The 25,245-nt window shown below is 42.3% G+C and overlaps 2 protein-coding genes across 2 annotated transcripts; both read right to left on the minus strand.

The window, feature by feature from the left end:
• Positions 1–70: 70 nt before the first annotated feature.
• Positions 71–2,992, minus strand: LOC111954166 (akirin-2). The gene is made up of 5 exons (XM_023973685.2): positions 2,439–2,992; positions 1,601–1,744; positions 1,231–1,380; positions 1,070–1,141; positions 71–936 (listed from the first exon to the last, which is right to left on the minus strand). The coding sequence occupies exons 1-5, from the start codon at positions 2,614–2,616 to the stop codon at positions 926–928; spliced, it is 555 nt and encodes a 184-aa protein (XP_023829453.1). The 5' UTR covers positions 2,617–2,992; the 3' UTR covers positions 71–925.
• Positions 2,993–21,003: 18,011 nt separating this feature from the next.
• On the minus strand, positions 21,004–24,932 carry LOC111954643 (cannabinoid receptor type 1A-like). Its single transcript, XM_023974516.2, has 2 exons — positions 24,778–24,932; positions 21,004–22,844 (listed from the first exon to the last, which is right to left on the minus strand). Exon 2 carries the CDS (start codon positions 22,792–22,794, stop codon positions 21,388–21,390), a length of 1,407 nt encoding a protein of 468 aa, XP_023830284.1. The 5' UTR covers positions 22,795–22,844; positions 24,778–24,932; the 3' UTR covers positions 21,004–21,387.
• Positions 24,933–25,245: the final 313 nt, after the last annotated feature.

The following is a 25,245-nucleotide window of genomic DNA, read 5'->3' on the forward strand; positions in this document are numbered from 1 at the left end:
GAACTATTATGCATTGCCAGATGTCAACTACATTTTTTCTTATGAAAAATACCACAATGTCAAACCAGAACACCCTTTAATGTATAGCTTTTATTATTTTGCTTTTCCCAACCCAAGTCCATTAATCTACATAGCGAATTAAAAGATAAGTAAATGGAACAAAAGTCAAGCAAAACTACATAATGTACATAGGTCATTTACCAGTACAATCTAACCACAACTGATAAAAGGCCAGGATGTCCTCTTCTGGAGTCTAGGCCAGAAGCTTCCTTAGTTTATCCACTATTTTGTAGTGACCACCACCCCCTGCAAAGATGCATGTTGATTTGCTAAAAAATGTGGCATCTTTGCAACAAACATATTTATGGAACAAAAACTGTGGCAGAAGAGTCATAGCCTGTGCCAGTCTGTTTGGGCTATAATGCCAACTTGTTATTCATTGTCTGTGCTTGACAAGGGTAGCAGAGCTGGGAATGGCAGGTCACTAACAAAGGCATCAGAAAAAACCCTGAATAAATATCAATACAGCAATGAAAACAACAGAGGCCACTAGTAGAGTAATAGGTAGCAGAGGTCCATATATGCGTTGCCAGGAGCAGGCCAAGGCTTCATCCAAAATTGCACCCTATTCCCTCTATAGTGCACTAATTTTGACGAGAGCCATATGGGCACTAATCAAAAGTAGTGCACTATACAGGAAATAGGGTGCCATCTGGGACACATCCCAAATTCCAGACGAAGAGAACGTAGTTGCCACTGACAGAAGTTTGAGGCAGCCTGTGGCCACAGGGGAGATATGGCACTGCTACAAGTTCAACTAGACCCACTGAGTCTCTGGAGAATACAGTTGGCAGAGAATCAGCTGGGGAGTTTTCAGCAATAATAAAATGGGGAAACTGGTATTCCATCAAACATGGGGTTTCACTCAGGAAACATCTGGAGAGGGAGAGAGAGCAGCTATAAATACAGATTAATGGAAACAAAGGTCAACATTCAGCATGGTACAGAATTGACAGGGGTGTTTATCAAGGGGGAGGCATGTCGCTGATAAAATACGTTTGTTACTCACAGCTAGCAGGTTGCTCTCCAAATCGCCGCATTAGCTGATCGTGAGTGAACTTAACGAAAGCATCATATTGCTCTGCAAAAAGAGCAAAAGGTCAGACAAATGGATTGCGCAATACATTCTTCTGCAGAAAACAAGTCACAGAAACAGTTTCTCTGACATACCTGCTAGTTTTGTTGTCAATATCTCATCATAATCTTCCCTTATCTTCTCCTCTCGTTCTTTAAGCAGTCGTTCACAGATCATCCCAACCTGTCTCAAGGTAAACAGAGGCTGCTCTTTTCTAGGTGGGGAGACAGCACCAGAGGACGTACCTGTATGGAGAATGAGAGTATATTATCAGGGAGCGTTCTCAAAACCACTTACCCTAAAATAATTCTGACATTAAATGAAGCCAAGAGGCATACAACTGCAAGCTAACAAAAGGGATAGAAATTGTTGTGGGACAACCAATGGTATCCAGTTGATGAAGACCCTAAGACATGTCTTCATTCTTACTGATGTCCTTCCTGAGTAAAAGCAGCCTGGACATACCTGGCAGACTGGATCCACTAAGGATGGAGCTATGCGGTTGTGACTCCAGGGGACAACAGACCTCTGTCTGCTGAATGCTGTTCTCCAGGTGCCTTCGCTTCTGCATCCGTTTGTACTCTTGTTTGATATTGTGCAGGATTTGCTCTGGATTGGAGAACAAGGGCAAGATTTGGTTAGGGCAAGTTAAACAATTATTCCAAATATAATTTGCACAACATACTCTAGTAATATACATTGTTAGTGTAGTTATACTTCAAGTAACTAACCACAATATGACCTTAATTTGAGAAGAGAAGCAATAAAACTTTAGTTAGCCACTTCCCTAGCAAATGAGAACCCCATCCCAAGCCCTCCCGAGGCAGTTCCTGTGCACAGCCATTTGAAACAACGGGTGTGCCAATCCTAGCCATGTTACAGTATTATAATGACAAAATATGGTAACATGGCATCATCCTATGTTGCTGGTAAAGTGTTTCAGCTAAATGTAAAATGATGCTCATTTAAAATATCTAACTAGGCTAACGTTAGCTACAGTAGTTAACTTAGTTTGTTGGTTGAAGGTTTATGACCGACCTAGCTGCCATGCTAGGTGGCTAGCTAGCAAACAACAGTTATGGACAGTTAGTATGTCTGTCGCTACCACAAGCTAGCCAACAACACATACGAAGTGTTTACAAGCTTATCAGTAGGTAAGTTACTAGTTGTAACGTTAAGCCAATTGAGTTTTCCAAGCCAGCTAACGATTTGTCAGTTAACTTCACACGAAGGTACCCTAACACATTTCATGAATAAATTCCCATGCATGCCTCAAATCTAGTAGCTATGAAATGTTGCTAACCGGTTGTGAGTCTGGACGACACTTCTCCAAATGGCGAGGGCTCCATACGCAGATATTTCTGGGGTGATGAGGTGTAAGCGGCTGGAGACATTGGGGCGCATCTCCTCCTTTTGGGGGACGCCTGGTTAATCAATGGATCGAAATCCATAGTCCTTTTCAAAGTAGCCCCACAAGCCATTCCGTCTACAATATCTTCTCGCTATAAAAACGAGAAAGCTGTGGTTTTCGCTATCAGAGGGCACAACAACCAGAGTTCCAGTGACTGGGCCGTTCTTCTCCGACTAACGTTACCTCAAGGAAAATTCAGGTTAGAAACAAATGGCGTTGTTGTTTCGCCTCTTTGAGTCTTAATAGCATCCAAATCGCAGACCCTGTAATGGCCGAGTGTTAGTTGAAATGAATTTAGTCAATCCTTTTAGGTGAATTATTATATACAACCAGATGATAGTAGATTTCGGACACGTATTTCCTTCTGCCAGTGTCGTTGACAAATTCTTTCCTTGATGACAACCAACATGGCGTCAAATTCTGAGCCAATGGGCATGCGCAATTAACGATTGTTGTGCTGGTATATGTAGTGTATTTGCCATACAGTTTTCATTCGTTCATATCCAATAGTTGGGCTTTTGCACTACATTCCCCACAAACCATGAATACCAAAAGCACCAACCAAATTTAAATTCTCCAGTACGTTCAAACGATTTGAAGAAGTTGAATAAAGCTATTAGTTAATCACTAACCAAGAACAGAACGTTTGAAAAGGTGTCCTCCGGTCATTGTAAAGGATGGTCTCATTTCTGAATGTGCAAATCGGATTCAACTTAACTGTTATTTACAAGAACAATACAATTATGTGGTAGACCTATTCTCGATTGTTCAGGGCCCAGTTTCCCGATAGTGATGTAGTTTAGGTTTACAAGTGTTTTAAAGATGCATCTTCACTACAACGGCCGAAGATCCCAAAACACCATGAACGGTCTCTAAAGGCTTCGGTTAGGCTGGGCCACCCAATTAGACTACAATCAAGTAGGGCCGCTAGAACGAATCAGTTGGATGGACCTTTGATTTCCATAGGTGGACACATTTTTTCACGAGACCCCGGGTGTTAATATTAAAGACCATAGGCAGCTCGTGAGTTTCAAGTTTGTGGAAGCTTACAATTTATCCTACCATTTTTACGTGTCAATTATGATTGTTGTTACATGCGCATTTTCGTGGAACAGTTTAATTTCAATAATAACGTTTTTGTTTATCCTGATAAGTGATGGTTCTTTCAATCACATAGAATCATAAAACACAGGACGAGATGTTAAAACTGTCCATTGTGCCAATAGATGGTATGCACTCACATGAGATTTGCCGTGATGTTGACAGAGTGGCATGGGAGGTTTATTTCTTAGACTGGGTTAAGATGTCAATTTTGGGACACATCCTCAGTAGTGTGCCTTCGAATCAGTGGGTGTTTCAGCCTTTAATCACTAAACACCCTCATCAAAGGTGGCCAGCTAAAGGGTGATCAAGCCTTAGCTTGTGTCCCATGCCCAATTAAGATTTCCCATGGGACTATGCAAGGCAGGGGCGTCCTCTTCCCTGAGCCAGCCCTACAGCTGACCGCATACCTCATATGCCCTCCTCAAGTTGGAGGGATCTGAATTGGGTTCTCAGGTGGGGGTGGGGGGTCATGAAGTTATAGCCCAGCAAGGGTCCTTCCGTTTGATCCAGATCCACTGGCTGCCTCTTTCAGCTGCTTGAGCTTTATGATGTACACAGCCTTTCGTGAAGGGGACCAGAGTACCATGTCTGGCCTAAGGTTGGTAGAAGCAATCTCAGGTGGAAAAATGAGTTGCTGGCCAATATCGACAAGCATCTTCCAGTCCCGGGCCATGCCTAGGTGTCTAGTTTCTGGCCTTGTAGGAGGATGCTTGGGCCTTTTCTGTCCCTCCCGGATGAATGTTGTTGTTTTGACGGGATTGCTTGTTTTTGGAGGTAATGAATTGGTTGCACTCCTATTGGTCTCAAGTGCTGCAGCCAGGCTCTTGAGGACCTGATTGTGCCTCCAGGTGTAGCGGCCTTGTGAGAGGCTGGTCTTGCAACCTGTCACTATATGCCTGAGAGTCGCTGGAGCTGGGCAGAGGGGGCAGGTCGGGTCCTCGCCATACCATTGATGTAGGTTTTTTGGTGATGGAAGCACATCATAAACAGCTCTTATGATGAAGCTGATGTTGCTTGCCTCCATTTGCCAAAGCTCACTCCAGTTGATCTTTCTCCTCTCCAGGCCTTCCCACCGCGTCCATTGCCCTTGTTTAGCAAGAGAGACAGCCTTTGCACTTCTTGCAGTCTCCTCCTGTCTGCGCACCACCTCGACCACCAGCTTCCTGCGTTCAGATGTTGTTGCCTTATGGAACGTTGGTTTGCTTGCTGCCAGGCCAAAGCCTCCTCTTCCATGCTGGATATTCCCCACAATGTCTTGGTGTCTRAGGGCTGATGTTGCTTGCTGCACAGCCTTGGATGATGTCCATTTCCGTCCAGTTTGTAGGGGAGGTGCAGCCTTGCTAATGGTCTGGTGTTTGGAGTCCTTCAATGTCATCTGAAGTCTTACTTTAGAGCACTTGTACTCCTCCGTTAGACTTGTAAGAGGTAGTTCAAGGACCCCTTTGCCATAGAGGCCGATGTTACTCAGGCATCGTGGGACACCCAGCCATTTCTTCACGTATGAGGTAATGGTTCGCTCCATCTTATCCACTGTTGTTATTGGGACCTCATAGACGGTGAGTGGCCACATTACCCGGGGGAGAAGTCCAAACTGTAGGCACCAAAGCTTGAGCTCCCAGGCAGTAGGGTCTTGTTGATGTTCTCAAGACCGTCAGCGATGTCCTGTCTTACTTGCTGCACTTGATCTTTATCCCGGAGGCTTTCGTTGTACCATCTACCCATATATCTCTACTCTGCCTGTCTGCACCCCTTTCTATCTGTCTTGACTTGAGCTGTCCCTAGCGAACTTGCAACATTGTATCAATTAGCCTATTCAGAGTTTCCAGCACCAGTGAGCTCAGGACAGACTGCTGCTTTTATGAAGTTTCCACTGGATATATGGAATCATCAGATCATGATATTTTGTTATTTCACACCAGAGGTTTGGTGATTATCGAGGCTGGGAGTGTTGGAAAGATTTTTCAAATATTGAGGAACTATCATTCGCAATGAATGTAAAAACAAAACAGACTTCGTTGACTTACTGTGTGAGGTGAAAAATAAACTACTGAGAAACTAAGCTTATTAGTGATGGATGTGGTGAGTTATGACAATCAAAAATCAGACATTGCCAAATTGGCACTTTACTACTTTTGAACTCAGCATGCCAGTTAGGCCTACTTCTGTGCGTTTAACAGAAATGAATGTTGGCAAATGACGGGGGGTTAACTGTACATTTACTAGGCCTACTGGTGACATGCAATGGGTAATTGCTAAAAAAAAAGAAACGGTCAAAGGGCAAACAATTCACATAATGAAACCATGAATGTGCAATAATTTGCGGGAGACATCTGAGCGCATTCTGGAGAGCTGAGTACATATTCTGGAGATAAACCCATTACTTCGCCACACATCCCTCCCCTTCTTCTTTTGCAACCTTTTAAGTTTTACTTCTGACACATCTTCACACATATTTTAGATGCTTATCACTGACAGCCGCAACTCAATCAGCTAGACCTATTGCCACGCAATCATTTTAGCCAATGCAATATCAATTTGGCATTGTTTGCTACAGACATAGACTTTGGGATAAACTTGTCCATAGAAGACTGCGTTGCTGTGGGTCCCGGAGTAGGCCTACTTGACTGAGTGGATACATCTCCACGTGTGGAGGTGCTGGCTCCACCACTATCACTAGCAGGCCCGTTAGTTTCTCGAAGCTCCGCTACAGCTAGCTTCAAAATTGGGTGCACAGTTCGCATTTGCCGGTGTAGGTTGTGCGTAGAACCGGCTTTATATGAGATTTTGTTTTGGCAAATTATACATTGTGCTCTAACATTGTCTACATTATTGAAATGCATCCAAATGCTACTGTGCTTCCGACTAATTTTCCAGCTGTTGTTTTTCACAGCTGTCTTTCCTCACTCTCCTCGGCTGCTAAGTGTGTGACTGTGAGTGAGTTGGCTCGGCCCTCCCTCACGCATTGACATTGCGTTTCTAATTGACAGGAACAGGTGAGACTGTTAGTCTGAGCAGACAGTCAGAACGAATGTGTGTGCGCTTGAGTATTTAGGGCTATATTGTAATGACCTGCCTAGATCATAAAGGAACAATTGTCCAGACAGAGGGTTGAGTTTACGAATTGACGGTTTATTAACCCAACTTTACACAGGCTACTGTTTGGCCGTAGCCCACAAACCAACCGTGACCTTCTCTTGTGAAGCCCAGACGTAAGAGAAAGAACAATGGCTAAATCTGGTCTTAAAACCAATGCTCCATCCCCTGCCCAACCGCCCTAACACGCCACTCCGCCAACCACCAGGATGCCCGGCATCAGAACATTCTAGGCATTCCCGTGATTGGCAGATAGCAGGTTGATTGACATGTCGGACCCCGGGAACACTGGGTACTGGTAAGTACAACACAACCAATAGCCCAACACATAACACACAGCTGTCTGTGCGGGTCGCTACAATATTATTTTATTTCTTCTTTCGTTCTTTGAATTAGTTAATTATATTAATTTAAATCGTTTGATTATTCATATATAATTTTTAAAATATTTGTATAAATAGATTTGGCTCTACTCATATGCGAGCCGGCTCCCAACGTTCACCTACAAGAGCCGGCTCTAGTTGGTTGCAAGATACAGAAGAATAAGAATAACATACAGAAGAAGAATAGAGAATATTTCCATAGCTCCACGAGCTTTTTTCGCGATTGGCGAAAGCATTATATTTGTAGTAAATGTTAAGGTTTAGCACCGGGTTTGGGTTTCCTGAACAGCTTTTACGAAAGTTGAGTCGATGTGTAAGTTAACGTTAGACCTTTGGCTCCATTAACAGACTGTTAATCAGATAAAATAGATCGGTTCCCAATTTAGCCTAACATTATGTTTACATCTGTGCTAGTAATACACGCATATATAGTGCAGTGTTGTAAGTTACAGTATACCAATGTTTAGGTAATGTGGGGTAACTAGTAGGCTACAGCTGTCAGTGTTCAGCAAGTTAACATTCAGCCATTTGAAATCCATTAACTCAGTTAGATTTTCGTACTTGAACTCAAAACGAACAATTGTTATTATCAATCTGTTAACGTTACTCAAAAGATTACCACAATTTGCAGATAGCATGTTTGCTATCGTAAAGGTGTAAGAAATTATAGCTAGCTAAGTTACTTACTGCAGAGTAGGGCTAACGTTAGCTATGATCTGACTTGTAACTTAGGCTGGTAGTTGATTTTAAGGTCCAGTTATGATAAGGGTGATTTGTAATTAAGATTGAGATTGGACAAAAATGTGGGTAATTGGATGCTTAGATGTAACCATAGACTGTCTTATTTTTGCATAGGTTCAATTAAACATGAAAAGAAAGTGAGAGATATCAGACTTCTTTTTAAAGAAGCACAAACAGGCAAATCAGGTGCAAACAGACCCCAGCCCTTGCATCACTACTGAACCCCAGAGCAGCTCCCTACCTGAGTGTGGTCAGACTTCACAAGGACCCAGTCTACCACCACCAGGTCAGAGCATCTACCAGACAGTCAGTCACATGCCCAGTTCAGAATGTAAATTTAGCTTCAGTTTGTAATATGTGATTTTGTCAGATTAAGCCTCACTTTAAAATGATGGTTGTTGATTCATGTGTGTTCTTGTTTTGATGGCTGTGCCATTTTTATTATACACTAATGGTTCTTGTGTTATTTTAATGTAATTGATGTATCAAGGGATGACACAGACAACTCTGGCTCTGAGCAAGACAGTGAGCCAGAGCTGCCAGGAGATGTCATCAAGCCCCTCGCAACTGCATCAAGCACCAGATATGCTGTACCAAAAGGACCCAATTGTAGGCCAGGCCTATACTTTAAACTACACATTTTAGTTAGCAGCTGTTAGTATCTAATCTTGTGGATCCCTTAATTATACATTTCCATAGAGAAATGACACATTATTTAACGTGTATTTCAGACATTTCAAGATCCAGAGAAGAGGGTCCTGTACAGTCGTGTTTGAAAACATTTCCCAGAACTCAGCATGGTACTAGGAAAAGGGCTTTCAACAGCTCCTGGTATAAGGACAATTCATGGCTTGAATATTCTGTAAGTCAAGATTCGACTTATTGTTTTGCCTGTAGGCATTTGTCTCTGCCCAATACACCTGAATCTGCCTTCACATCACAGTCAGGTTTTTGTAACTGGAAAAAGGTGCCGTTTAAAGATTCTGGGTTGCTATGTATGTATGCTTGGAATCAGCATAAAAGGGCTATTGACAGCAACTCATCAATGTTAGATGTCATAAATGAGGACCGGAAAAAGAAAGTGGAGGAAAACTGTACTTACATTAAAACAATTGCAGATGTGCTCCTATTAACTGCCACTCAAAATATAGCGCAGAGAGGTCATCGAGAGTCTGACGACTTTCACAACAAGGGTCATTTTTTTGACCATCTTAGAAGAAATAGCAAATACCCTCTCATAGAGAAAAGGATGAATGCATGTGGCAATGCTAAGTACACAAGCCACCAAATCCAGAACGAAGTTCTTGAGGGCTTAGCTGAGATGGTACAAAGTGAAATAATAAGATAAGTAAAAAGAAAGTGAAGTTTTTAGTGTAATTGCAGATGAAACCAAAGATTTAAAGAAAAAAGAACAAACGTCTTTAGTTGTGAGGTACTATTACAACGGGGCCATCCACGAAAGCTTTTTTCACTTTCAGTCAGCTGAAAGCTTAGATGCATCAGGGCTCACAAAAATGATCATTGATTGCCTTGAAAAACATGGTCTGGACTACAGAAATAATCTTGTGGGGCAAGGCTATGACGGTGCATCCGTCATGAGCGCAAAGCATTCTGGTGTGTCTGCACGGATTAAAAACAGTGCAAGATTTTCATTTTATGTGCACTGTAATGCACATTGTTTGATTTTGGTTCTTGTCGATGCTGTAAAATCAGTGTCTGAGGCAGTTAACTTTTCTGCTCTCCTGCAAAAGCTTTATAACTTTGTATCTGGCTCGTACTTGAAAATAGTGGTGATAGATCAGTGGCGGGAAGGGGCCTTCTTTCTCAGATAGATTTACATTTCATAGGGCAAAAGCCCTGTAAAGTGCTTGATGATGCCAAATGTCATTCTGACATGCTCCAATCAAGCTCTCTTGACCTAGCAAGGGCTGTGGATCTAGTAGGTGCCCTTACAGACACAGTACAGGACTACAGAAGTGAGGGTTACTTTGGAGAACTATGGAAAAAGGTTGAAGAGATTGCAAAGCACTGCAAAATAAGTATACAAACAGTGTGTAAAATACAGCCTAAAACAAGCTTAAGATTTTACAACTCATTGATGATGAGCACTGTAGGACAGAAAAATAGTGACCAAAGTGATGGTAAGAGCTTCCAATGAGCTCTCTTTTATCAGGTGCTTGACAGTCTCACAGCTGAGCTGCAGAGATGTTTTTCAAAGAATAATTGCGAGATAATGCAAGGGGTCCAGTCTCTCAACCCAAAGAGTACAACATTCTTGAATGAGGAGCTTCTGTTTGCCTTTGCTCAGACCTTTGAGTCAGATTTAGAGGACCTCAAACATGAGGTTCATCAAACCAAGCGGCTTCTTGATAGGAGAGAGAAAAGTGGAAGGGACAGACCGTCTACTCTCCTTGACTTTGTTGTGTTTCTAGAACCTTATAAAGAGGTCTTCCATGGGCTATTTCGACTTTGTAAGATTTCTGTTGTTACACCAGTCAGCAGTGCTTCTTGCGAGAGAAGCTTCTCAGCATTAAAACTGATTAAAACCCACCTTAGGACAACAATGGTTGATGACAGGTTAAGTCACCTCGGAATTCTCAGTGTTGAGTCAAGGAGGGCATGCTCCCTCAACATGGATAAGTTTGTGAAACATTTAGCCAGTTCTCACCAGAACCGCAGAATTATGCTGTTTTAAATCTACCTAGGATAATTTGTCCCTCTGGTCATGATTAAAACCTGCACTGTGTACTAACTAGTACACTGACATTCTAAAATGATAAATCCAAAGGGTATCATGTCACAGATTTAATTTGGTCTTGATTAGCCCAATTCCAAAACTGTTATTTGCTATTAGTAAACATAATATATATGAGCATTAAATATGATACTGTAATTTTGCAATATTGATGGGCACCAAAATTATTTTAATTTTCAAGTCCATTTCTGATGGATACCTGGTATGTCATGTTTTTTTTAAACATTTTTTTTGTAAATGAACTATGGAATTTATGTAACACACAAATGCTATCTTATCTCCTTGGTGCCTGAGCTTTATTTTCTGAAAATATTTTGATGTTCAACACTTATAGACCCAGATCTATATATTCATGAAACAGTGACCCAAGTCTCTCCTGTGTGTGTGTGTGTGTGTGTGTGTGTGTGTGGTGTGTGTGTGTGTGTGTGTGTGTGTGTTGGTGTGTGTGTGGTGTGTGCTGTGTGTGGTGTGTGTGTGTGTGTGTGTGTGTGTGTGTGTGTGTGTGTGTGTGTGGTGGGTGTGTGTGTGCCTGTGTGCAGAAAGAAAGAAAGAAATTGAGCTGCAGTTCTGAGGTAGAGACACTGACTATTCATAGTATGTTAAAGAATTCTAGTGAAGTAACCTTTTTGGACCACACTATCTGCCACATTGAAGAACTCTGGGTTAAGTCAATTATCACTTCTACCTCTAATCAGCAATCATAGGATTCATTCATGCTCCTTAGATGCCAGGTTAGGGTTACACACTCATTTTCTGTCATGGTCTATGGACCCCCTGAAGTAGCCTTGGCCACCCCATGTATAAAACTCTAGTTCCACCACTGCTCCCAAATAGGCATAGGCCAACACACTTGGGATTTGAAACAATCCACAGCTATGAAAAAAAAGCTAATGATCCCTGGTGAATTATTTTGAAGGATTTTATTTAGACAGGAGTAATTATATAATTTTGGCGAAACATCAATTTCCTTTAGGGGAGTCCAGCATTCTAACAGTGCACTGTGCACCCGCTAACTTTCCTATCCAATTCACAAGAGGCTGAAACCATAGATCTGTATATAATGACGAGATACTCATGTCTCCGCCCTAATAATGGGAGTCTTTGTCCAAAAAGCGGGAAGGCTGGCGACAATTTTAGGTCTGCATATTATGCCCATAGAGACGCATTGGGATTATTCTGGACAGTTTGGCGAGAGTGAGCCCTCTCGCTTGCTTCTTCCTCACTTCTGAAACTATTGCATGTCACCTGAGAAAGCATCTTCATGAGAAAAACAGCCACAACAGCCTTCACTCTTCTGGGAAGACTTTCCACTAGATTTTGGAACATTGCTGCGGGGAAATGCTTCTATTCAGCCACAAGAACATTAGTGAGGTTGGGCACTGATGTTGAGCAATTAGGCCTGGCTCGCAGTCGACGTTCCAATTCATCCCAAAGGTGTTCGACGGGGTTGAGGTCAGGACTCTGTGCAGGCCAGTCAAGTTCTTCCACACCGATCTCGACAAACCATTTCTGTATTTATCTCACTTTGTGCACAGGGGCATTGTCATGCTGAAACAGAAAAGGGCCTTCCCCAAACTCTTGTCACAAAGTTGGAAGCACAGAATCATCTAGAATGTCATTGTATGCTGTAGCGTTAAGATTTATCCTCACTGGAACTAAGGGGCCTAGCCCAAACCATGAAAAATAGCCCCAGACCATTATTCCTCCTCCACCAAACTTTACATTTGGCACTATGAGTTGGGGCAGGTAGCGTTCTCCTGGCATCCACCAAACCCAGATTCGACGTCGGACTGCCAGATGGTGAAGAGTGATTCATCACTCCAGAGAACCTTTACACCACTCCAGCCGACGCTTGGCATTGCGAATGGTGATCTTAGGCTTGTGTGCGGCTGTTTGGCCATGGAAACCTATTTCATGAAGCTCCCGACGAACAGTTCTTGTGCTGATGTTGCTTCTAGAGGCAGTTTGGAACTCGGTAGTGAGTGTTGCAACTGAGTACAGACAATTATTAAGCACTACGTGCTTCAGCACTCAGCGGTCCCGTTCTGTGAGCTTGTGTGACCTACCACTTTGCGGCTCAGCCGTTGTTGCTCCTAGACGTTTCCACTTTACAGGCCTTACAGTTGACTGGGGCAGCTCTAGCAGGGCAGAAATTTAACAAACTGACTTGTTGGAAGGGTGGCATCCCATGACTGTGCCACGTTGAAAGTCACTGAGCTCTTCAGTACAGGCCATTCTACTATCAATGTTTGTCTATGGAGATTGCATGGTTCTGCTCAATTTTATACACCTGTCAGCAATGGATGTGGCTGAAATAGCCAAATCCATTCATTTGAATGGGTGTCCATATACTTTAGTATATATTGTGTATGTACATGAAGGCAGGGTAAAGTAACTAGGCTTCTTGGTCAAATAGCCCTTACACAGCCTGGAGGTGTGTTGGGTCATTGTCCTATTGAAAAACAAATGATAGTCCAACTAAGCCCAAACCAGATGGCGTATCGCTGCTGAATGCTGTGGTAGCCATGATGGTTAAGTGTGCCTTGAATTCTAAATAAATCACAGATAGTGTCACCAGCAAAGCACCCCCACACTGTAACACCTCCTCCTCGTGCTTTACGGTGGGAAATACACATCCCGAGATCATCCGTTCACCCACACCGCGTCTCACAAAGACACAGCGGTTGGAACCAAAAATCTCCAATTTGGACTCCAGACCAAAGGACAAATTTCCACCGGTCTATTGTCCATTGCTCCTTGTTTCTTGGCCCAAGCAAGTCTCTTTTTCTTATTTGGGTCCTTTAGTAGTGGTTTGTTTGCAGCAATTCAACCATGAAGGCTTGATTCATGCAGTCTCCTCTGAACAGTTGATGTTGAGATGTGTCTGTTACTTGAACTCTGTGAAGCATTTATTTGAGCTGCAAATTCTTAGGCTGGTAACTCTAATGAACCTATCCTCTGCATCAGAGGTAACTCTGGGTCTTCCATTCCTGTGGCGGTCCTCATGAGAGCCAGTTTTATCGTAGCGCTTGATGGTTTTTGCAACTGCATTTGAAGAAACTTTAAAAGCTCTTGAAATTTTCCGTTTTGACTGACCTTCATGTCTTAAAGTAATGATGGACTGTCGTTTCTCTTTGCTTATTTGAGCAGTTCTTGCCATAATATGGACTTGGTCTTTTACCAAATAGCGCTATCTTCTGTATACCCACCCACCTTGTCACAACACATCTGATTGGCTCAAATGCATTAAGAAGGAAAGATATTCCACAAATTAATTTTTAAGAACTCCCATTCGTATAATCTGCTTAGCATAGCATAGAGCAGGGGTACTCAACTCTTTACTCTACAAGTTCCAGAGCCTGCTGGTTTTCTGTTTTACCTGATAATGAATTGCATACACCTTGTGTCCCAGGTCCTAAATCATGTCCCGTATTAGAGGGGACAATTAAACAATGCAGCGCGAACTGGTTTCGAGGTCCAGAGTGAGTTTGAGGGGCATAAAGGCTCGATTGACCTCTTTACTGTATCTATCTTTGAACGACAACAAATACTAAGTTGAAGAAACCCTACTGTTGACCAATGACCGAGGAAGGGGACTGGACTTCGGCTCCGAATTTCGGCTTGCCTCAGAAAAAAATATGTGTGCACGAACGTCCGAATTTTTTCCCTTCTGAAGACCAAGACATCACAAAATGTCATCATAATATACAGTGGGCAAAAAGTATTTAGTCAGCCACCAATTGTGCAAGTTCTCCCACTTAAAAAAGATGAGAGAGGCCTGTAATTTTCATCATAGGTACACTTCAACTATGACAGAAAATTAGAGAGAAAAACCAGAAAATCACATTGTAGGATTTTTAATGAATTTATTTGCAAATTTATGGTGGAAAATAAATAAGTATTTGGTACCTACAAACAAGCAAGATTCTGGCTCTCACAACCTGTGACTTCTTCTTTAAGAGGCTCCTCTTTCCTCCACTCGTTACCTGTATTAATGGCACCTGTTTGAACTTGTTATCAGTATAAAAGACACCTGTCCACAACCTCAAACAGTCACACTCCAAACTCCACTATGGGCCAAGACCAAAGAGCTGTCAAAGACACCAGAAACAAAATTGTAGACCTGCACCAGGCTGGGAAGACTGAATCTGCAATAGGTAAGCAGCTTGGTTGAAGAAATCAACTTGTGGAGCAATTATTAGGAAATGGAAGACATACAAGACCACTGATAATCTCCCTCGATCTGGGGCTCCACGCAAGATCTCACCCCGTGGGTCAAAATGATCACAAGAACGGTGAGCAAAAATCCCAGAACCACACGGGGGGACCTAGTGAATGACCTGCAGAGAGCTGGGACCAAAGTAACAAAGCCTACCATTAGTAACACACTACGCCGCCAGGACTCAAATCCTGTAGTGCCAGACGTGTCCCCCTGCTTAAGCCAGTACATGTCCAGGCCCGTCTGAAGTTGCTAGAGAGCAATGTATGATCCAGAAGAAGATTGGGAGAATGTCATATGGTCAGATGAAACCAAAAATATAACTTTTTGGTAAAAACTCAACTCGTCGTGTTTGGAAGACAAAGAATGCTGAGTTGCATCCAAAGAACACCATACCTACTGTGAAGCATGGGGTGGAAACATCATGCTTTGGGGCTGTTTTCTGCAAAGGGACCAGGACGACTGATCCGTGTAAAGGAAAGAATGAATGGGGCCATGTATCGTGAGATTTTGAGGAGGGGATTGGAAAACCTCCTTCCATCAGCAAAGGCAGTTGAAGATGAAACGTGCTGGGTCTTTCAGGCATGAAATGATCCCAAAAACACCGCCCGGGCAACGAAGGAGTGGCTTCGTAAGAAGCATTTCAAGGTCCTGGAGTGGCCTAGCCAGTCTCCAGACTCAACCCCATAGAAATCTTTGGAGGAGTTGAAAGTCCGTGTTGCCCAGCAACAGCCCACAACATCACTGCTCTAGAGGAGATCTGCATGGAGGAATGGGCCAAAATACCAGCAACAGTGTGTGAAAACCTTGTGAAGACTTACAGAAAACGTTTGACCTCTGTCATTGCCAACAAAGGGTATATAACAAAGTATTGGGAGAAACTTTTGTTATTGACCAAATACTTATTTTCCACCAAAATTTGCCAAATAAATTCATAAAAAATCAATGTGATTTTCTGGATTTTTTTTCTCATTTTGTCTGTCATAGTTGAAGTGTACCTATGATGCAAATTACAGGCCTCTCCATCTTTTTAAGTGGGAGAACTTGCACAATTGGTGGCTGACTAAATACTTTTTTGCCCCACTGTAAGTCTCCAACTTCAGTGATTTTTGCAATTGCTTCCAGTCATTGGCAGCAAGAACTGAAGGAAAAGCAGCCAAAGAGGAATTGCTTTGGGGATGACCAGTGAAATATCCCTGCTGGAGCATGTGCCTACAGGTGGGTGTTGCTTTGGGACCCGTGAGCTGAGATAAGGCGGAGCTTACCTAGCAAAGATTTATAGATGACCTGGAGCCAGTGGTTTGGCGGACGAATATGTAGCGAGACCAGCCAACGAGAGCATACAGGTCGCAATGGTGGGTAGTATATGGGCTTTGGTGACAAAACGGATGGCAATGTGATAGACTGCATCCAATTGCTGAGTAGGGTGATGGAGGCTATTTTGTAAATGACATCGCCAAAGTCAAGAATCGGTAGGATAGTCAGTTTTACGAGGGTATGTTGGGCAGCATGAGTGAAGGAGGCTTTGTTGCGCGAAATAGGAAGCCGATTCTGAATTTAATTGCATTGGGGAACTTAAATATGAGTCTGGATGGAGAGTTTACAGTCTAGCCAGAACCTACAGTTGAAGTCGGAAGTTTACATACACCTTAGGGTTGGAGTCATTAAAACTTGTTTTTCAACCACTCCCCAAATATCTTGTTACCTAACTATAGTTTTGGCAAGTCGGTTAGGACATCTACTTTGTGCATGACACAAGTAATTTTTCCAACAATTGTTTACAGACAGATTATTTCACTTATATTTTACTGTATCACAGTTCCAGTGGGTCAGAAGTTTACATACACTAAGTTGACTGTGCCTTCAAACAGCTTGGAAAATTCCAGAAAATGATGTCATGGCATTAGAAGCTTCTGATAGGCTAATTGACATCATCTGAGTCAATTGGATGTGTACCTGTGGATGTATTTCAAGGCCTATCTTCAAACTCAATTGTAGACCTCCACAAGTCTGGTTCATCCTTGGGAGCAATTTCCAAACGCCTGAAGGTACCACGTTCATCTGTACAAACAATAGTACGCAAGTATAAACATCATGAGACCGCGCAGCCGTCATACCGCTCAGGAAGGAGATGCGTTCTGTCTCCTAGAGATGAACATACTTTGGTGCGAAAAGTGCAAATCAATCCCAGAACAACAGCAAAGAACCTTGTGAAGATGCTGGAGGAAACAGGTACAAAAATATCTATATCCACAGTAAAAGGAGTCCTATATCGACATAACCTGAAAGGCCGCTCAGCAAGGAAGAAGCCACTGCTCCAAAACCGCCATAAAAAAGACATACTACGGTTTGCAACTGCACATGGGGACAAAGATCGTACTTTTTGGAGAAATGTCCACAGGTCCGATGAAACAGTGGCCAGCCCTGACCTCAATCCCATAGAAAATTTGTGGCAGAACGAAAAAAGTGTGAGCGAGCAAGGAGGCCTACAAACCTGACTGAATTACACCAGCTCTGTCAGGAGGAATGGGCCAAAATCCACCCAACTTATTGTGGGAAGCTTGTGGAAGGCTACCCGAAACGTTTGACCCAAGTTAAACAATTTAAAGGCAATGCTACCAAATGCTAATTGAGTGTATGTAAACTTCTGACCCACTGGGAATGTGATGAAAGAATTAAAAGCTGAAATAATCATTCTCTCTACTATTATTCTGACATTTCACATTCTTAAAATAAAGTGGTGATCCAGCTGACCTAAAACAGGGAATTTTTACGAGGATTAAATGTCAGGAATTGTGCAAAACTGAATTTAAATGTATTTGGCTGAGGTGTATGTAAACTTTCGACTTCAACTGTAGGTATTTATAGTTGTCCACATATTCTAAGTCAGACCCGTCCAGAGTAGTGATGCTAGGCGGGCCGGCGGGTGCGTGCACCGATCGGTTGAAGAATATGCATTTAGTTGTACTAGTGTTTAAGACCAGTTGGAGGCCACGGAAGGAGTGTTGTATGGCATTGAAGCTCGTTTGGAGGGTTGTTAACACAGTGTCAAAGGAAGGGCCAGATGTATACAGAATGGTGTCGTTTGCGTAGAGGTGAATCAAAGAATCACCCGCAGCAAGAGCGACATCATTGATATATACAGAAAACAGAGTCGGCCCGACAATTGAACCCTGTGGCACCTCCATAGAGACTGCCAGAGGTCCGGACAACAGGCCCTCCCATTTGACACACTGAACTCTATCTGAGAATTAGTTAGTGAACCAGTCGAGGCAGTCATTAGAGAAACCAAGGCTGTTGACTCTGCCGATAAGAATACAGTGATTGACAGAGTTAATCTTTGGCCAGGTCGATGAAGACGGCTTCACAGTACTGTTTTTTATCGATGGTGGTTATGATATCGTTTAGGACCTGTAAGGTCTACTACACCTGTTGTTTTCGGCGCACGTGACTATTAACATTTGATTTGACTTGTAGTCAATTTTTGTTCTGATGTTATTCGCGGTCTTAACTGTTCTACTATTGGTCTGAGGCAGGCGTTAGATTACGAGCGTTTACAAGTGCAACCTTAATAACGATGGTTTTTGGAAACCGCTCAGATATTTAACGATGTTGCTACCAAGGTTCTAACGATGAACTCAGCCTTAAGATGCTTTTGGGAAACCTGGCCCTGTCCTGCAATGTGATTCATTTACCAGCAGAAAAAAGCCCTGTCCTGCAATGTGATTCATTTACCAGCAGGAAAAAGCATCATGAAGTTTCCAGGAGATATATTAGGCTATTACAGCTCATTCAACAGCTCATCCCACAGCCGTTTCAAATGATTGGACAATAGTTCAATATTCCTTGAATGTTTCTCTCTTATGTAGGACATTCCCATGAATGTCAGTAGTAGGCTACATACTTTCTTTTTAGTTTAGGACTGGCCCCATTGTGTTTGAGGTGTACTTCCTTCTCTACTTAGATGTTATTTGCCATGGGTCCATGATCAGATATAACTGAACTGACATCCTATTAAATCATATTCATAACATTGCCTCTGTCATATGTCTCTGTTCAGCTGTAAGTCTGAACTGTTCTAAAAACAGACAAGGTATAGCAGTGCTAATAGCACTGGTTCAAAGTCCCATGTAGAGGGCCCTATATATATCAAGAGTCTCAGAGTAGGAGTGCTGATTAAGGATCAGTTTTGACTTTTTAGATCACAATGAATGAGATTACATGGACAGTGGGACCTTATCCTAGATCAGAACTTTTAATCTGAGATGCTTTATACATACAAACCCCAGGATTTGGCCATAGTATCATTATTCATTCACCCTGCAGGATTGTTCTGATAAACCATCTTCCAAAAAGGCCTATAATGTGGACAATGAAGAATTGTTGGGAAATTCCCATCCTGTGTGAATGTGAGGGCAGTGTTGTATTTCGTCCAGAAGAGGGCGAGAATCAGCTTCAGGAATCACTGCTTCCCTTCCATTCCTGGAAAAAAAAGATTTGGTGTCTCCTTCCAGCCATTTTGAGATGGAGTAATAACACATCTGACTTGATTGGTGTAGAAGCTATATGGGTGTATTGCTTACACTTCTTTGTGTTAGATTTAACACCATGTTATCAAAGATTACTTCAAAGGAGGGAGGGAGGAAGGAAGCATGTTATTCAAATATGACCTAGGTGTCCGCTACTACAGTTTATGAGTATATCACATTTGTTCTATTGTGATTTTCTTGCCTTTTGTAAGCTGAACACACTGTACTTACAACTATTCATCAAATAAAAATGAACATGGTCAGCAGACATCATAACCAGCTGTGACTTTATTCAAAAGCTTGGAAACATTACATTGCAATACGGAAGAAAAAGAATCCTGCAGATTATTTTTTTCCACAGACAATCCTCAGATGCCACCACTGTACAGAAGCCACTTGACAGTTGACATTTGATCTTCAACACTCAACAATACAAGAGGCTGCAAAGCACACTGGTAAACAGCTGTCAGTAGTATTTTAACACCAAGATAAATGTCTAAAGAACAATTGTGCTAACTGAGTCATAGTTCTAGATTAAAATTCCTATATAATCTAATTGAAAATTACATTTTCATCAACACTTGTAAAAGGCTCATTTCCATACAATGCATACACAGTATAACTTCCATTCTAACATGTTGTCAGTTATAATGAAAGGCTTGCTTTTGATAAAAAATTTACTCAGAAAACCAAAAAACTAACAGGTTATCTTATTTTTTTAGTTAATCCAAAAGCTGAGCTCAAGGCCTGCTCTAGGGTAGCTGTTGTCTCCTCAAATATCAAAAGAATCCGCATCAATAGTGCTAAATTATATTTCTTGACGGTAACACTGAAACAATTTGATAAGATTGACAGGTTGACATTGTTTTTATCAAGTTGTAAGGTTATTCACAAATGTACTGAATTGAATGAAAACCACTTAGAAGTCATCTGAATTTAATCTATGGCATGATTATTATGGTAGTGTGGCCACCACTTTTCGGAACTGCATTGTATGTAACACTGTACAATTGTTTGGTGTACATTCATTTTTATTGAAAAAATACTACTACAGCCAAGAGTAGAGAGGAAGAAGTGAAAGGCAGAATAAATATGATTTTTTTTGTTGGGAGGAGTTACGTATCAGTCTGTCAGTACCTACATTACAGAGAATTCCATTGTAGATTTTTGGCTTATTAAACACATCTTGCAGATTAGCTTATTATGGCTTCAAATGACAAATAGATGTCATTAAATTGAACACTGTGGTTTTCAGATTCATCCAGCTTCTGTATGAAAGATGACTCCCAACAGTCAATAGAGCTGTCTACACAAAGTCAGGTCAGGCTTTATTTATCCTAAGCCTCGGTTATTTCTGTATTAAATAATAAACTCAGACAGGTACAACAAGAAAATACATGAGCAACTCTGTTGCTTTATGAATCGTACATGTCTTAAATAAACACATTAAAGTTATACCCATATGTAAATAAATGTAAACTATTCACAAAACATACTGTATATTTGTACATGATGCCTGGACAAAGTCAATGCCTCTTCTGGCTGCTCAAAGCCTCAAAGATTTGTCTTCTTTATGGTACACATATTGACATCTTGATAACACATACTTCTAATCTAAAACTTCAGTAGCCCCTTATCCCATGAATTAAGATATCATTGTTTCAGAACCTGAATTCACAGTACAAAAATATACTAAGCCTTCATGAATTCACCATCAGTACTATCTACAGTTTGATCATCATTAAGTCTATGATCAGCAGTAGACTTACGACAGTCTTGGATAGGTCAAACACATTTTGAGTCCATCCACTCTCTTCATCACCTTTAAAAATCAGTTTGGCACTTAGGCACTAGAACATTATACTAGCACACCTCATAAACATAAAACAATGAAGTAATGAACCGTTTAGCTATTTGTGTAATTTATTACATCCTGTGGAAGGTCCACCACCTTGTGAGAAAGTTTCCTCTGAAACAGATAGGTTGCACAATATCGCTGTGGCATGATGTTGACCAGCTAAACAGCTTCTGCAGATGTCTCAGTGGAGACAGACATAGTCACTTTGGCTATTTTCACAGTGGTCTTCACACAGCTCTCTGCAGCCCTGTTGGCAGCGATGTGCCTGCTCTGGCAGTCAGACTCCAGGCTATTGTCCAGCTGCTGGGCACTGCCCCGGCACGCCTGGCATGAGCTGAGGAAGGCGTGTCGCAGGTCCTTGCTCCTCAGGGCGTAAATGATTGGGTTGACTGTTGAGTTGAGCAGACAGAGCATGCTGGCGAATGCAAACACTGTCTTAATATCATCATCCATCTTCCAGAACAGGTCATAGACCATGATGGCCAGCACAGGGCCCCAGCAGATGACCAGCACCACCAGGATGAGGACCAGGGTCTTGGCGAGCCGGATATCCATGCGTGTCTGCTCAGGGCGCATGGTCTGCACCTTCGTTCCGTCTGCTGAGTACACCACCAGGCTCTTCTGGGAGGTGCGGCTCAGCATGCGCACAGCGTGGTGGTGGGCCTTCCACAGGATGTACATGTAAGCGTAGATGATGAAGAGGACCAGCACGCTGGTCACCCCGATCCAGAAGATCAGATACTTCTCATCGATTAGCGGGAAAAGGTCTGAGCAGACCGAGTTGAGCTGCTTGCAGTTCCAGCCCAGCAGAGGGAGCACTGCGAAGACAATGGAGATAGTCCACATCACGCAGAAGGCGATGACAGCCTTGGTCCGCGTGACGATGCGCCTGTAGGCCAGGGGTCTGTGGATGGAGATGTAGCGGTCTATAGCAGTGAGAAACAGGCTTCCCACAGAGGCTGTGAACGAAGCGATGACCCCACCTAACTTGAAGAGGAACACATTGGGGCTGTCCTTTCTGTGGAACACATGGAAGTCCAGGAAGCTGTAGACGAAGATGACGCTGCCAAGCAGGTCGGCTACAGCCAGGCTTCCTATGAAGTGGTAGGAGGGGCGGCAGCGCAGTGTGCGGGATTGGAGGATCACACACAGCACGATAAGGTTCTCAAGCACGGTGAAGGTTCCCAGAGTGAGGGACATCACCGTCACAGCCAACTGCTGGCTAGGGGTCAGGATCATGAAGCATTCCATGTCCACGAAGTTCTCCGCACACTGGATTCCGGTTCCCTCATCACCAAAGCCGCTACTGTTGCCAAACAGGTCTGTGGCATTGGTAGGGAAGAATGGAATGCCTTTTAGGATGAGTTCTTCATCTCCAGGCACCTTGTCTGGGAAAGAGTTACTGCGGAAAGCAGGTAAAGGCTTCTGGACGGACAATCCACCCTTAGTGAAGTCAGTGTTGATGGTGGCGTCATCATAGCTGGCATCATTGGAGCCAAGGTACAGCAGTCCAGAGGTTATAGTCCGGAAGGTGGTGTCTGCCACACCATCCAGCACAGACTTCATGACTGGGCCTGAGAGGTGAACACTGGGGTTTAAGATGATCTCTGATTAACCTATGAAATGATAAGAGAAATGTTTGTGTTTATGCCTTAACATTGAACAGGAGAAATTGGAAAGCACAGCAAGAATTGTGCTCTTTTATGACAGTTAAACTGTTAAAGAGCTGTCGTTTCAAAATGGCATTTAATCCTATATTCTTTTGCCAAAATTAAACTATAATTTAGATTGGGCTTTTTCTCACATGAGCAAAATCATCGAGGTGTTTTAATTACAAACTTCTAACTGGTAACTGCCAAAATAAAGGAAACATGAGTAAATGAGTGAAACAAAGTATACTGAAAGCAGGTGCTTCCACACAGGTGTAGTTCCTGAGCTAATTAAGCAATTAACATCCCATCATGCTTAGGGTCATGTATAAAAATGCCCAGTTGCCCATTATTTTAGTTACCATGACTAGAAGTGTGGGTGTGCGTGTCTCTCTTACCAGATCTCAACCCAATGAACACTTATGGGAGATTCTGTGGCGACGCTTGAGACAGCTTTTTCCACCACCATGAACAAAACACCAAAAGATGGAATTTCTCATGGAAGAATTGTTGCATCCCTCCAATAGAATTCGAGACACTAGAATCTATGCCAAGGCGCATTGAAGCTCTTCTGGCGGTTCGTGGCAGCCCAATGCCCTATTAAGACGCTTTATGTTGGTGTTTCCTTTATTTTGGCAGTTACCTGTATATTTAATTCTATAAAATGTGAATTGTCTAATGATGATCAGCAGAGGCACAGTGGCACATGGACCCTCAGATTTGTCCTGTTTAAAAAATGTACAAATGTTCATATTTCTTACATAGAATTAAGCATAATGATTATGGCTCTATATGACAGGAAAACTGCTTCAGGAAATTCTCCAACTCCCGGACCACCTCCAGCCATCCTTACGTACTTGGTCCCCCTCAGATTTTTGGGGTGCATGAGGGGCAACGCTTTTTATTCCATTTTTTTTAGGTTAACCATTAGGAATGGTCAAAGGGAGTTCACTGTTACTTAGCTGTTGCCCTGCATGTCACACAGAGAGAAAAATTCCATTCATATCAGATAACTCATGTGCAAGAAGAGACAGTCTATTTTGTTCACGTTTGGCCAAGCTAACTCTGTCGGAGATCACTAAATGCAGCTCCTGTTATACATTCCCTTTACATTCCCTTTACTGTCATTCTCATGTTTAGCAGTAGCCACAGGATGGTGCACAGGTGCAATCATACCGAAGCTAATGGGGTGTTATACTGTTATCTAAACGTGAATAAACATTTATTTATCTTAAGGTTAGGAGTTAGGTTAAAAGGTTAAGGATATGGGAAGAGTTAGCTAACATGCTAAGTAGTTGCAAAGTAGCTAAAAAGTAGTAAGTAGTAGAAAAGTTGCTGAAATGTTAGTTGTTCATGATGATATTCAAACGCGCAACCTTCAAGTTACTAGACGTTCGTGTTATAGGACACCCATCCACCCTGACCAACCACACTCCTTTCGTTTTGGAATTAAGTAACCTTCTGTCTTATGTAAACATACCAAATGTAACATATCATACTAATTTGAGGTTCTTGGGTTTTACTTTCACTATGTTACGTCTATTCTATGAGACCAGCATGTATTATGTGTTCATTAGGTTTCGCCTTTATTTTTTACATTAATTAACGTGTTATTTTTCTTCAATTATAGATCTACAATTCGATGCCATTGCTATAGCCTACAATAGCCTCTCGTTTTTGTACGGTGAAATGAATGAAAAACTAATTTTGAGTGCCGGCACCGTTTATATGTAGGTGCAGGAACTCTGAAATACTTTTGAGCTAATATTCTAAAATGTGCATGAACTCAAGCAGTAGAACATTTGAAGTGCCACAGTCCTCAGCTCCAGTGGGCTCCTGCCGCAGTCAGGCACTGATTAGGACACAAAGAGTTTATAATAACCTAATAAAAAGTCTTTACCTTCACATTGCTCGCACAGGTCCCTCCACCCAAACTGTATCCAACCATTAATCCAACCTTGACTCGCAATACCTGACAAAAGAACTATACATGTAATCATTAAAAGGAACGGTAAAAACATTTACAATTATATAGAAAATATATTTGTCTAACTATCTAGTTATTTATTGGTTTATAAGGTTTATTGATGGGCGCTCAGAATGGCATCTGCTCTTTCATGTGCGCCTCCCGCAGTGGACCTAAGTTGCGGCTGCTGCGATGTCTGAAGTCTCTCTCGGTGAGTGCATATTTATGAAGCATCATTTTCGAAAGCCACATCACGTGCTGCGAAACGCGCTCTCCATAGATTTATATAGCCAACCCCAAAGCAGCCTTCAAGTGTAAGAACAAGGGAACATGCATACACAATAAACGAATTTTGCACTTGGACAAAACGATAGCTGCACATACAGGTACTTTAACAGGTTC

The sequence above is a fragment of the Salvelinus sp. IW2-2015 genome, linkage group LG28, assembly GCF_002910315.2.
Source record: "Salvelinus sp. IW2-2015 linkage group LG28, ASM291031v2, whole genome shotgun sequence".
Taxonomy (NCBI): domain Eukaryota; kingdom Metazoa; phylum Chordata; class Actinopteri; order Salmoniformes; family Salmonidae; genus Salvelinus; species Salvelinus sp. IW2-2015.

Excerpts from the sequence above, each read along its gene's own strand:
- LOC111954643 (XM_023974516.2), bottom strand. The coding sequence starts at position 22,794 with ATGAAGTCTGTGCTGGATGGTGTGGCAGACACCACCTTCCGGACTATA.
- LOC111954166 (XM_023973685.2), bottom strand. The coding sequence starts at position 2,616 with ATGGCTTGTGGGGCTACTTTGAAAAGGACTATGGATTTCGATCCATTG. Across the intron at positions 1,745-2,438 it reads GTCGTCCAGACTCACAACCG|AGCAAATCCTGCACAATATC; the intron begins GTTAGCAACATT and ends TCTCCAATCCAG. Across the intron at positions 1,142-1,230 it reads ATTGACAACAAAACTAGCAG|AGCAATATGATGCTTTCGTT; the intron begins GTATGTCAGAGA and ends CTCTTTTTGCAG.